General features: G+C 47.6%; 1 protein-coding gene across 8 annotated transcripts in view; it reads left to right on the forward strand.

Moving 5' to 3' along the window:
• Nucleotides 1-9,410, forward strand: part of SMOX (spermine oxidase) — a 46,180-nt gene extending 36,770 nt beyond the window's left edge. For 5 of the 8 annotated variants that reach the window (XM_061207829.1, XM_061207836.1, XM_061207830.1 and 2 more), the window contains 5 exons: nt 4,604-4,777; nt 4,940-5,699; nt 6,398-6,558; nt 8,410-8,499; nt 8,944-9,410. In XM_061207829.1, coding sequence (XP_061063812.1) covers nt 4,604-4,777; nt 4,940-5,699; nt 6,398-6,558; nt 8,410-8,499; nt 8,944-9,081 — 1,323 coding nt within the window. In that variant the 3' untranslated portion in view covers nt 9,082-9,410. Of the gene's footprint in view, nt 1-4,603; nt 4,778-4,939; nt 5,700-6,397; nt 6,559-8,245; nt 8,500-8,943 lie in introns of those variants that run through there. The other 3 variants (XM_061207834.1, XM_061207832.1, XM_061207833.1) reach the window with 3 other exon arrangements.
• The last annotated feature ends 2,730 nt before the right edge of the window (nt 9,411-12,140 follow it).

A 12,140-nucleotide genomic window follows, 5' to 3' on the forward strand; every position in this document is an offset into this window, starting at 1 on the left:
CTTGCCTTCTGATAGCTTGTCATTTATAGTGTAATGACCCTTCACTTCAGGTCAGTAAATTGGTCAACAGCCACCTATTGTACATTTTCTATGTCTCTTGGGCATGGGAAAGGAGAAATGACTCTTGCTTTGGGATCATCCCTGCTCAATGGAGGGCAGGCACACTCACTGTCTTATGTGTGTGCCCCCACATAATATGTTATGTACAATCCTATAGTGTTGTGTGTTCTCACTTCTAATATTATTATTAAGCAGTTAAGAATTAGTATTCTTCAAAGTAGACCTTCTTGGTCTACTGGGAATCAGTCACGTCCTGATTCCCATGTTATTGTGAGTGCTTCAAGCATGGATGCCTCTTGAGAATGACTTTCAGGGTCCATGACTTACTTGTTCTTTTAAATGTCCCTCAAAGTAGATCATCATCAACTTCTGCTTGTGGGTTTGATTTTTGAAAGCCAAGAGTGTGAGTCATGGAAAGTAGGATGGATAAAGGTGGGTTATCACTCTGGGTAGTGCTGCTTTGGGTCAGAAGGAAGAGGTGTTAACCATGAAGTCAAAAGAGAGATTTCCTTATGTAGCTGTTAGACAATGCTGGAGGCCATTCTGAAGAGGTGTGCTCTAAGAATGTGAAGCCTTGCCTGAGGGTGGTTTCATAATAAATATGTAGCCTCCCTCCCAAGGTGATGACTTTGAAGGGCTACTCATTTGAATGTATTATATTTGTTAACAAATAAATGAGTTTGTTCAGTAGTTATCATATAGAGCTTAATCTCTGTAGCAAGATTACCTTGACTCAAGTATTGGGTTGACCAAACAGTTCATTCGTTTTTTTCCGTAAGATGGCTCTAGTAGTACTTTGTTGTCTTTAAATTCATTCAAAACAATTTTGTTAGATTGTATTGTGACAGCTGTCATATCAGCATGCATTTAAAAAAAAGTATCAAAATTGGTGAATTTTTATGTAGCCATTTTAATATTGAAGATGGAAGAAAAAAAGCAACATTTTTGGCATATTATGCTTTATTATTTCAAGAAAGGTGAAAATGCAACTGAAACACAAAAAAAGATTTGTGCAGTGTATGGAAAAGGTGCTGTGACTGATCGAACGTGTCAAAAGTGGTTTGTGAAGTTTCATGCTGGAGATTTCTTGCTGGACAATGCTCCATGGTCGGGTAGACCAGTTGAAGCTGATAGCGATCAAATCGAGACATTAATTGAGAATGATCAACGTTATACCACGCGAGAGATAGCCGACATACTCAAAATATCCAAATCAAGCCCTGAAAATCGTTTGCACCAGCTTGGTTATGTGAATCGCTTTGATGTTTGGGTTCCACAGAAGTTAAGCGAAAAAACCTTCTTGACTGTATTTCTGCATGTGATTCTGTACTTAAACGTAATGAAAATGGTCCGTTTTTAAAACAAATTGTGATGGACGATGAAAAGTGATACTGTACAGTAATGTGGAACGGAAGAGATTGTGGGGGAAGGGAAATGAACCACCAACAACCACACCAAAGGCCGATCTTCATCCAAAGAAAATGATGTGTATATGGTGGGATTGGAAGGGAGCCCTCTATTATGAGCTCCTTCTGGAAAACCAAATGATTAATTCCAACAAGTACTGCTCCCAATTAGAAAGCAGCAATCGAGGAAAAGTGTCTGGAATTAGTCAACAGAAAATGCATACTCTTCCATCAGGATAACGGAGGACCTCCTGTTTCTTTGATGACCAGGAAAAAACTGTTACAGCTTGGCTGGGAAGTTCTGATTCATCTGCGGTATTCACCAGACATTGCACCTTTGGATTTCCATTTATTTCGGTCTTTACAAAATTCTCTTAATGGAAAAAATTTCAATTCCCTGGAAGACTGTAAAAGGCACCTGGAACAGTTCTTTGCTCAAAAAGATAAAAAGTTTTGGCAAGATGGAATTATGAAGGTGCCTGAAAAATGGCAGAAGGTAGTGGGACAAGATGGTGAATATGTTGCTCAATAAAGTTCTTGGTGAAATTGAAAAATGTGTCTTTTATTTTTATTTAAAAACCGAAGGTACTTTTTGGCCAACCCAATACCAGTTCTACCATTTATTAGCTGTGTAATCGTGAGCAAGTTATTGAGCCTCTCTGAGCCTTACTTTCCTCACCTGTAAAGTGGACACAGTTATACCTACTTCATAGTGTCATGACGGTTAAATGAGATCCCAATGAAAAGTGCTTAATGAGAATTGGGGTGAGTATTATTAGCTGTTACAGACCTGTCCCATTTCCCTTGCATCACATTGGGAAGATGTCATTTAACCCAGGACAGGAGACTGAACATGACAAATGCATGTTCAGTTAAGGCTGTCCTAGTCAGTGGTTGACACAAAGAATCATGCAGATGGACTAAATTTGTTTGTCCTCAGTTGGGCATTTTGGCCTTTAGTTAACATAAGCTGACTAGCCACTGTGTTGCTTATCACTGAAGGGAAAAACCCAGGGTGGGGAGGAGGCAAGTTGAAAGCCTGACTCCTTGGCAGTGGAACTGGGTGAGGAATTTGCTGAGGACTCCAGTTAAGACCAAACGCCCAGCATCTTGTGACTGTAGGGAGAAGAAAAAGGAATAATTTAAGTCATTTTCTTCTTTATATTTTATATTCAAAGACATGTTTAATTCATGTTTCTATCTTATGTGGAGGTTTTTCCCTTGAGTGGAGTGGTGGGGGGTGGGCCATGCCACCTTCCTTCCTCTACTCAGCAGCCCCAGGGCCAGGTTGCAGGGCAGACATATTCCTATGAATGTGTGTTGACCAAATTCAGACTCACTTTAGGAGGGGAAACATGCCATTAATCAGCATCAGCCACAGATGTTTGGCCAAGGAGCCCAAACTTGCCAGTGTCCTGGGAGGGAGAGTGGGCATGTGATCATGCTCACAACCCTTCAGTGATGCCAGGCTCTTTTTTTTTTAAAAAAAAGAAAACATTTATTTATTTTTGGCTGCATTGGGTCTTCGTTGCTGCTCACGGGCTTTTCTCTAGTTGCGGTGAGTGGGGGCTACTCTTCCTTGTGGTGCGCGGGTTTCATTGTGGTGGCTTCTCTTGTTGCAGAGCATGGGCTCCAAGCGCGCGGGCTTCAGTAGTTGCGGCGTGCGGGCTTCAGTAGTTGCAGCGCGCGGGTTCAGTAGTTGTGGCTCATGGGCTTAATTGCTCCGCTGCATGTGGCATCTTCCTGGACCAGGGCTTGAACCCATGTCCCCTGCATTGACAGGTGGATTCTTAACCACTGTGCCACCAGGGAAATCTGCCAGGGTCTTAGATAAAGTCCAGGGTCCTTGGCATGACTGTTAGTCCTTCGTGCCCTGGCCCCTGCTTGCCTTTCCAAAGTCCTCTCTTGCAACTGTCTTTCTCCTCGCTGCCCACTTCAGCAAGACAGAGACACTTTGCATCTTACACTCTCCCTCTCCCCTGTCTTTGAATATGCTGTTCCTTCTGCCTGAAATACTTTTCCTCTCCTTTCCACTGCCTACTTGGCTATCTCCTGACTGTCCAAGGTTGTCTGAGTTGATCTCACAACCCCTGGGTTCTTTCTTGTCACAGCACATCATATAGAAACAGCCCAGTTATGGTATCTCTCCAACTTGAGTGAAGACAGGAGCTTGGTTGCATGTCCGTCTTCCTCACCATTACAACTTGTGTTGGGCACAGAGCCCAGTAAATGTTTGTTGAGTGAGTGTTGGGGCTCAGACCTTGCCCTTTGGGGATCCCAGCCTGACCCAGGACTGGCTTACTTTCCTCAGGGAGACCTGCCCAGTGTTTGGTGGGAGTTTTGTATCAGGCAGGCAGGGGAGGCAATAGGCCCCCACTCCAAGGGACTGTTCATTGCTTTTTGTTGATGAAGTGTGGTTTGGAGTTCTTGCCAAAATATGCCCGTGAAATATACTTCCATTCCTCGGTGCAGTGGGGCCTCCTTCCTCTCCACATGCCCTGCCCCAACATGGCCATCTTCCTTAAATGCGTCTGGGTCCTGCAGTAAAGAGGGCACTTTGAGTGGATCTGAGTATGAATAGGGAGGGTCTCCCGAAAGATCAGATTTCAGGGCCCCTTCTGCTGCCTCTCCCCCAAAACACCCAGGCCACAGCTCCAGACTGCCCTCCTGGGATAGGGTGAAGCAGATACACTTGAGCAGGAATGTCAGGGGAAGAGTTTGTGCATTTGGTTCTTGGAAAAGGGAAATGTGTGTAGACCTGGGTTGTTCAGTGGGCAGTACGCTCAGCCATGTAGAGCGCATGAAGGGGCAGTTCCTTCCCCACAGACTGTATAGGCACCAGACATTTCGCTTTGTTCTAAGCAGGGGCTCAGCAAGAGAACCTCTGGGACCCATCCCACCTCCTGTGTGTGGAGGCAAGGAAGCTGACTGCCCAGGTTCAGCCCCAAACCTCGATTTTGTTGGTTCAGCCTCAGTGCAGCACTGAGCACCATGTTGATTTACTAAAGGAGAGGCCCCATGGGCTCAGCACATCCGGGAATACCTTGGAGGTGGTGACTACTGAATTGGAGCTCTTAGGTCTGAGATGGAGGTGGGATGAGTGAATGTGTTTTCAGTCCCCTGGGTTCTCTTTGTAGGTCTATAACTTGACCCAAGAGTTCTTCCGGCACGGTAAACCAGTCAATGCTGAGAGTCAGAACAGCGTGGGGGTGTTCACCCGAGAGGAGGTGCGCAACCGCATTAGGGGCGACCCTGATGATCCAGAGGCCACCAAGCGCCTGAAGCTCGCCATGATCCAGCAGTACCTGAAGGTATCTTTGCCATCTCGGAGATCTGTTGAGTACAAATGCCAGAGTGAGGAAGACTGACCCTGGGGAATCTGGGTCCGAGGAGGGCGGCACTGCCCTAAAGTCCTGCTCCTACCCCTGCCCAGCCTTGGCGGTCACCTGGCTCCCCTCTGGCTCTTCCCACAGGTGGAGAGCTGTGAGAGTAGCTCGCACAGCATGGATGAGGTGTCCCTGAGCGCCTTTGGGGAGTGGACTGAGATTCCTGGTGCCCACCACATCATCCCCTCGGGCTTCATGCGGGTTGTGGAGCTGCTGGCTGAGGGCATCCCGGCCCACATCATCCAGCTGGGGAAACCTGTCCGTTGTGTTCACTGGGACCAGGCCTCGTCCCGCCCTCGGGGCCCTGAGATTGAGCCCCGGGGTGAGGGTAACCATAATCATGACACTGGGGAGGGCAGCCAGGGTGGAGAGGAGCCCCAGGGGGAGAGGCAGGATGAGGATGAGCAGTGGCCGGTGGTGGTGGAGTGCGAGGACTGTGAGGTGATCCCAGCGGACCACGTGATCGTGACCGTGTCGCTGGGCGTGCTCAAGACGCAGCATGCCAGCTTCTTCCGGCCAGGCCTGCCCACCGAGAAGGTGGCTGCCATCCACCGACTGGGCATCGGCACCACCGACAAGATCTTTCTAGAATTCGAGGAGCCCTTCTGGGGCCCCGAGTGCAACAGCCTACAGTTTGTGTGGGAGGACGAGGCGGAGAGCCACACGCTTACTTACCCACCCGAGCTCTGGTACCGCAAGATCTGTGGCTTCGATGTCCTCTACCCGCCTGAGCGCTACGGCCACGTGCTGAGTGGCTGGATCTGTGGGGAGGAGGCCCTTGTCATGGAGAAGTGTGATGACGAGGCAGTGGCCGAGATCTGCACAGAGATGCTGCGGCAGTTCACAGGTGCGTCCCTGTCCCTGCCCCGCTGCCTGCTCCATGGACCTCACTGCGTCTGCCCTCCTCTGCTAGACCCTCTGAGTCTCCTGAACCGTGTGCTAGCATCCTCATCCCTAGGTTGTGACACTGAGGTGGTGTGCCCACTGGGAGAGATGCGGTAGGGCACTGCATCTTGGCCTTGGCCTCCTAAATTGCAGGCTCCCCCCTGTTTGGAACTTGAGACACTCAAAACCACAGGCTCTGTATTTCTTCTCTGTTTCTAAGGGCTGTTGGTGAAAAACTCAGATTTCACCGCAAAACCTCAGATTGCAGATTTCCTACTCAGGTTGTCTTGCTAAGAGATGGATTTGTGGTTTTTTTTGTCTGATTTTTAGTTGAACATCTTTCCTCCACTATCCCAGAAGAGCCTCACAAGAACCCCTGAAGTTGGAAGGGGGAACATTATTATCTGGAATTTTTTCAGATAGGAAAATTAAGGCCCACGGAGAGGAGGTGTTTTGCTGGGGGTCACAACGAGGCATTGAGGGGTACACAGCTTGAACCCCAGCCTCCATCCCTCTCTCCTCTATCCTACATGTTTATCCGTAGCAGCCTGGCCTTTCTGGAGCCCTAGAGGTAGAGTGGGAGTTGTCTTCTCAGGGGTGTCTTCTGTGTGCAGCCATTTCATATTCTCCCTCCCCTTGGCTCTTCTTACTCCCCAACAGGGAACCCCAACATTCCAAAGCCTCGGCGAATTCTGCGCTCGGCCTGGGGCAGCAACCCCTACTTCCGGGGATCCTATTCATATACACAGGTGGGCTCGAGTGGGGCAGATGTGGAGAAGCTGGCCAAGCCCCTGCCATACACGGAGAGCTCCAAGATAGCGGTGAGTGTGGGTGTGCTGGGTATGTGAGGGGGTGCAGAGTGAGGGGATCTGTGAGGGGTGCAATGGGCATTTTGTATGTGTGTTTGGTCCAGGGGAGGAGTGGGAGGGTAGTGTTCACTGAGGAGTGCCAAGGTAAGATAGATGGAGTAGCTCCCATAATGAAGGAGAAAACAAGAAAATGTGCACTTAACATCTGGAAGAACAGAGTCAAATTGAGATGTGTTAAACTCTTTCTTGAGGTTATAAAAACTGAGCCATTTAATGCTGTGCTGTCCAATATGGTAGCCATTAGCTTTAAAGTAATAAATACAACATTTTGTTCGTCAGTTGCACTAGCCACCTTTCAAGTTTGAGAGCCACCTGTCACTCATGGTTACCATGTTAGAGTGTGTCACTATAGAGCATTTCTGTCATCGTGGAAGGTTCTTTTGGACAGCACTGACCGAGTATGTTTTGTTTATTTTCCCCAATATGTTTTAGAAAATAAAATTGAGAATACTGACCCTCCCCCAAATTACATCAACTATGTAATAATATACACAGAAAAATAATAAATTGAAAAGAAATTATCTCTATATATTTCTGTTCCCATGAAGTAAATTTTGAGTTTCCCCCACCAAGCATACACATACAATAAATGTTAAAACCCCAACAGAATTATATTTAAAATAATTCTTTGGTGTAATTGGTGAAGAAGATTGTAGTCAACCAATATGTGTTGTGCCTGCCCTGGCTGTGCTCAGGCGGAGAGAGGAAAAGGCCTTCACTGCTGCTACAGCCATCCTCCTGAAAAGCACACCTTCTCTTGTCACCTGCATCAGTTAGGACTAGTGCATATAACAAAAAGCAAAACAAAACAAACTGTGGTTTAAACAAGATGGAACTTTACTTAGGTCACATAAAAGGAAATCCGGAGGTAGGTGTCAGGGCCCAGTATCAGTAGCACCTGGCTCCATCTTCCAGGCCACCTCGTGGTCCAAGAGGGCTGTGGAGGCTGCTGCTCTCACTGTCATGTCTGTGACAGGCTGATGGGTAAAAGAAGGGAACCCCTGGGCTGAGTCAGTGTTTCCAAGCAACAGTGCACTTGAAGTTGATTGGCTAGAACTTAGTCACATGACTCCACCAGCTGCTAGTGGGCTACTAGGTTGGGATACATCTTTTTTTTTTTTTTTTTTCTGGATGGCAATGGACCCAGTTAAAAGACAGGATTTTTGTTACTGAGGAGAAAGAGAATGGATGTGGGAGTAGGGAGCTTGCCCTCTGCCACAATATGTGCCCCCCTTTCAGCTTAACCACCTCTGTGGGCTCTTTGTTGATGGGTTAAAACCTCACTACTCAAGGTGGGTGGTCCATGGACAAGCAGCACTGGCATCATGTGGGAGCATGTTAGATGTGCAGACTCTCAGCCCACCCCAGACCTGATGAATTAAAAACTGCATCCTACCACGGTCCCCAGCTGGTACCTTTGCACATTCAGTTTGGGATGTTTGGAATAAAATCCAAACTCAAGCTTGGAATGCAAACATTTGTTCTGTGCTTGGACCCCACCTAAACAGCCTCCTTTCTTAAGGTGAAGCCCTGGCTATACCAAAATTCTCACTGTCTCCTAGACCAGGCCTGTTTTGGTGCATTTTTGCCCCCATTTTTCCTTCTTCCTGAAACGTCCTTTGCCTGTTTATTTATCCAGCATCTTCTGAGAAGAAGCCCAAAGGTCCTGTCCTCTGGGAAGCTTTGTGTGATCTCCCTGACAGTGGGCCTCTTTTCTGGGCTCTCAGCACCTCGCCCAAACACCCATCACGTCACGTATGACGCCATTTAGTAATTGGGTTTCGTGTCTGGCTTCCCCACCAGCAAGGAAGCTCCTCAAAGCAGCTGCCTGGTCACCTTTTATCTTCCAAGTGCCCAGAACAGTCCCTGGAACCTAATAGGGGCTCCATAAAGGTTTGTTAAATTACTGCCTAACTTTATTGAGGGCTTATATTCTTTCAGGTTCTGAGTCCTTTAGATACATTATTTCACTTAATTCTTACACCCACTCTCAGAAGTAGAGGGTATAAACCCATTTTGGAGATGAGAAAATCAAAGCTTAGGGAGGTTAAATCATTCCCTGAGTTCACTAGTAAGAGGCACAGTGAGTCTCTGAAATTGTAGAGCCAGGACTCATGAAAGCCTCAGAGCAGAAAGGACTGAGGCCTGGATGTTTGGGGAAGAAGCAGGGGAAGATGGGCAGGGGGATGGGCAACTCCTCATCCTGTGGAAATAGCAGTACCTGCATCTCAGATGCCTGCTTATTCCTCTCTGACTTGTAGTATGGATGGGGGGTTCTGGGGCAGACAGGTAGCCTTTCTTGCTCCTCCACCTTCACTTCCCTGTCCCCCTGCCCAGCCCATGCAGGTGCTGTTCTCAGGTGAGGCCACCCACCGCAAGTACTATTCCACCACCCATGGTGCTCTGCTCTCTGGCCAGCGCGAGGCTGCCCGTCTCATTGAGATGTACCGAGACCTCTTCCAGCAGGGGACCTGAGGGCCTCCTTGCTGCCGAGCGTGTTCCTTAAAGAACCACTAACTTGTGACTGTCAGCCCTGCCCCTTGCTGTTGTGTACTCCTCATTTCCTAATCCTCTGGAGAATGGATTTGTATCTTTTGTAGAGCTAGACATCTAAATGGCTTCAGACCTGGCCCTGTAGCTTTTCCTTTTCTCCTTGCTGGGTGGTGACCAGGGTGGGGTCCGTTGATTTACCTCTGTGCTCTGACCTCTGACCTCCCCATGCCTCCCCTCATCTCCGAACTTGTTATTGTAAGTGCCTTCAATACTCTACATTTTGGGATAATAAAAGAGGCTTGCCCTTCCTGTGCTCCTCAGCTTCTCTCTTCCGTTTTTCTTAGCCTCGTGTGTATATGTGTGTGTGTGTGTGTGTGGTGTGTGTGTGTGTCTGTGTTTATCTGTCATATCCTCTTTGAGTGAAGGGATGGTGGGGGGCGCTGTGGTCTGGCTATACCCCCAGAAAGGAAGGTGCCTGCCTTTAGTGGAAGGGGCATCCCCTCACCCCAATCTGTTTGCGGTTGTTTCCCTTCCTGCCCGTGAGACCCCTCTGGAGTAAGGGCCCCTCACTGCCCAGCCTCAGCTCCTTCAGGACAGGCCTGGGTCTGCCTGTTGGCCATTTGCCAGACTTCTCAGAGCCTGATTGGGTAACATGGCCACATGGAGTGAAGGTGAGTTTTATGGGAGGGGACACCTGTTGTGGCTCCACGCCAAGCTCAGATGTGTTAATTATTAATCAGTGTCACCTGGCCACAGGGCCCTGGGTCTGGCCCTTGGCTTAGCTGCTGTTGACTTCTGGGAAGGTGGATAGTCCAGCCATTTTTTTGCTGAGTGAAAACACACACACTCACATATACACCCCTTATATACCCCCCCACACATACATCACTCCCACACAGATACACTACCCCACACCCTTACACCTATACACAACTACACCTACACACATGCATAAAACCTTAAAGAACATTTAGTCATTTTCTTACTCCAGATTTCTAGTGACAGAATTTGAATTCTATAGGGTTGAGGGGTTGGGTGGTGGAGGAAGTGATGAAAAGTCAGGTGCACCCCCTGGTCTAACTCTGTATGAAGTTAGGTTGGGTCCACTCTTCAGAAGTTTAGGACAGTGCCCTTGATACGACTCTACATCCTTTCCCCCCTCACCTCAGGCTGTGATGGACATGTCTAACACATAGATATACCTCTACACGCCTCCCTGCACCTGCCTGCACATCCCTACATGCACACCCTCCTACATGCATATACACCCCTACACACACACCTACATGGACATATCTAATAGGCATCCTTGCTTTGCCAGGGTTGACCCACCAGACATCCCTCATGGAGTTTATGTCAGGGATTCATGTTCACCTGATGCATAACTTGAAAAACTGTAAGTATATATTTAAAAAAAATTTTTGAATAGAGGATCTATCAATGTAGTTCAAGCTCTAAAGTCATAAAAGGATACACTGAACAACCTCCTCCCACTCCTGTCCCCAATACCATTGCCACTTCCAATGGCCCCATGTTATTAGTATCTTGTGTATCCATTTTTAGATATGTCACTGTAAATGTATACCGTTCTCTCTCCTTTTTATGCTAAAGTGACAAAGTATTCATCCTGTTCTGCATTTTGCTTGTTTTAGTTAACATAATGTATCTCGGAGATCTTTCCATAACAATACTTAAATGGACAATGTCAATTTGCATCTTACTTTGGTCAGAGAGTGTCTGTCTCCTTCCTGGCCAGAGTTACTTTGCAGGAAGCACCTTCTATTAACTTCACCTTTGGAGGCACTGATCTAGTCTTGGACCCTCCCCATGTCCTGGATTTTCCCCACCAACTGTGCTGGGGAAAGTGGTGACAGAAGTGGCCCATCACATAAGTATGGGGGATGAAAGTAATACGTAGAGTCTCTGAATTACAGGTGTAGGAATTTTGAAGAACTCTATGAGGGTGAAGGGCTGGAAATGTTTATTTGGTGATTGCATGTTGGGGAGCTTCAGGTGTGCGCAAGTCAGGAGGGTAGTCGTCAGTGCTGGAGGTAGAGTCTCTTAATTTGACATGGATGCCAGCTCAGGCTGGGGAGGGTGATTCATCCCATCGGGGAAGCAAAACCTCCAGAGAGTTAAGTAATGCAAGTAATGCGCCTAAGATCACTCAGGTAGGTGGTGATGCTGAGACTTGATCCAAGGTCTGTTTGGTGCTACAGTGCAGGCTTATTCTAGTTATTATGTGATAAAAAGAAGAGGCTGGTGCCATCAAAAAAAAATCTTAGGCCATTACCAGACAGAGTGGAACAGGGTACAGCCACACTGGGAAACTGTGGTGGCGGATTCTACTAAAGCAGGCCATGTGCCTGCCAGCATTTCCACTCCTGGGTATATACTGAAGAGAAATGAGTGCATATGCCCACCAGAAATACGTTCCAGAGACTAGATGTACCAGGGACACAGGCTGAGTTCCTTCCTGTGATTAGGTTTCTGAAACAGCCGTGGCATTGATTGAAACTCAAATGACTCTTAGTGGTGTCTAATATGGCATGCTCAGGCCAACACCTGTGCCTATGCCTGCTATACAATTTCTGTCACCTGTGGGAGGTCACTTGAGAGGAAAGTTCTTTCCTGGCACTGGATTCTATGTAGAATTTGTTGCATGGTTTCTTGTGCTGTGGGCGTTAGTGAATCCATGGGCAAGGTGTTCAGTTGTGGCTTTGTGGAAGCCTCAGAAATGTTCCTTCAGGGGGCCTGGGTTACTTGGCAAATACTGTCTCTTTCCACTTTTGCTGCTCTGGAACAGGTGAGCAGTATTAGCTCCCCCTTCATGGGAGCCACTTGGAATGTCTGCCCTACCTACAAACAAAGGTAGGAGTGAAGTGCCTTTGGTTTGAGTCACTCTGCATTTGCTCGGGGCTGTCAGGATGAGCCCACAGGTGATCCCAAGGTGCAGAGTGAGGTGGGCTGCTGGTTCAGTTCTAGAGAACTGCCTGTCTAATTAATGGTCTGCCAAACATAATGGTATATTCACATGAAAG

This window comes from Eubalaena glacialis, chromosome 13 (genome assembly GCF_028564815.1).
Source record: "Eubalaena glacialis isolate mEubGla1 chromosome 13, mEubGla1.1.hap2.+ XY, whole genome shotgun sequence".
NCBI classification, from domain to species: Eukaryota; Metazoa; Chordata; class Mammalia; order Artiodactyla; family Balaenidae; genus Eubalaena; species Eubalaena glacialis.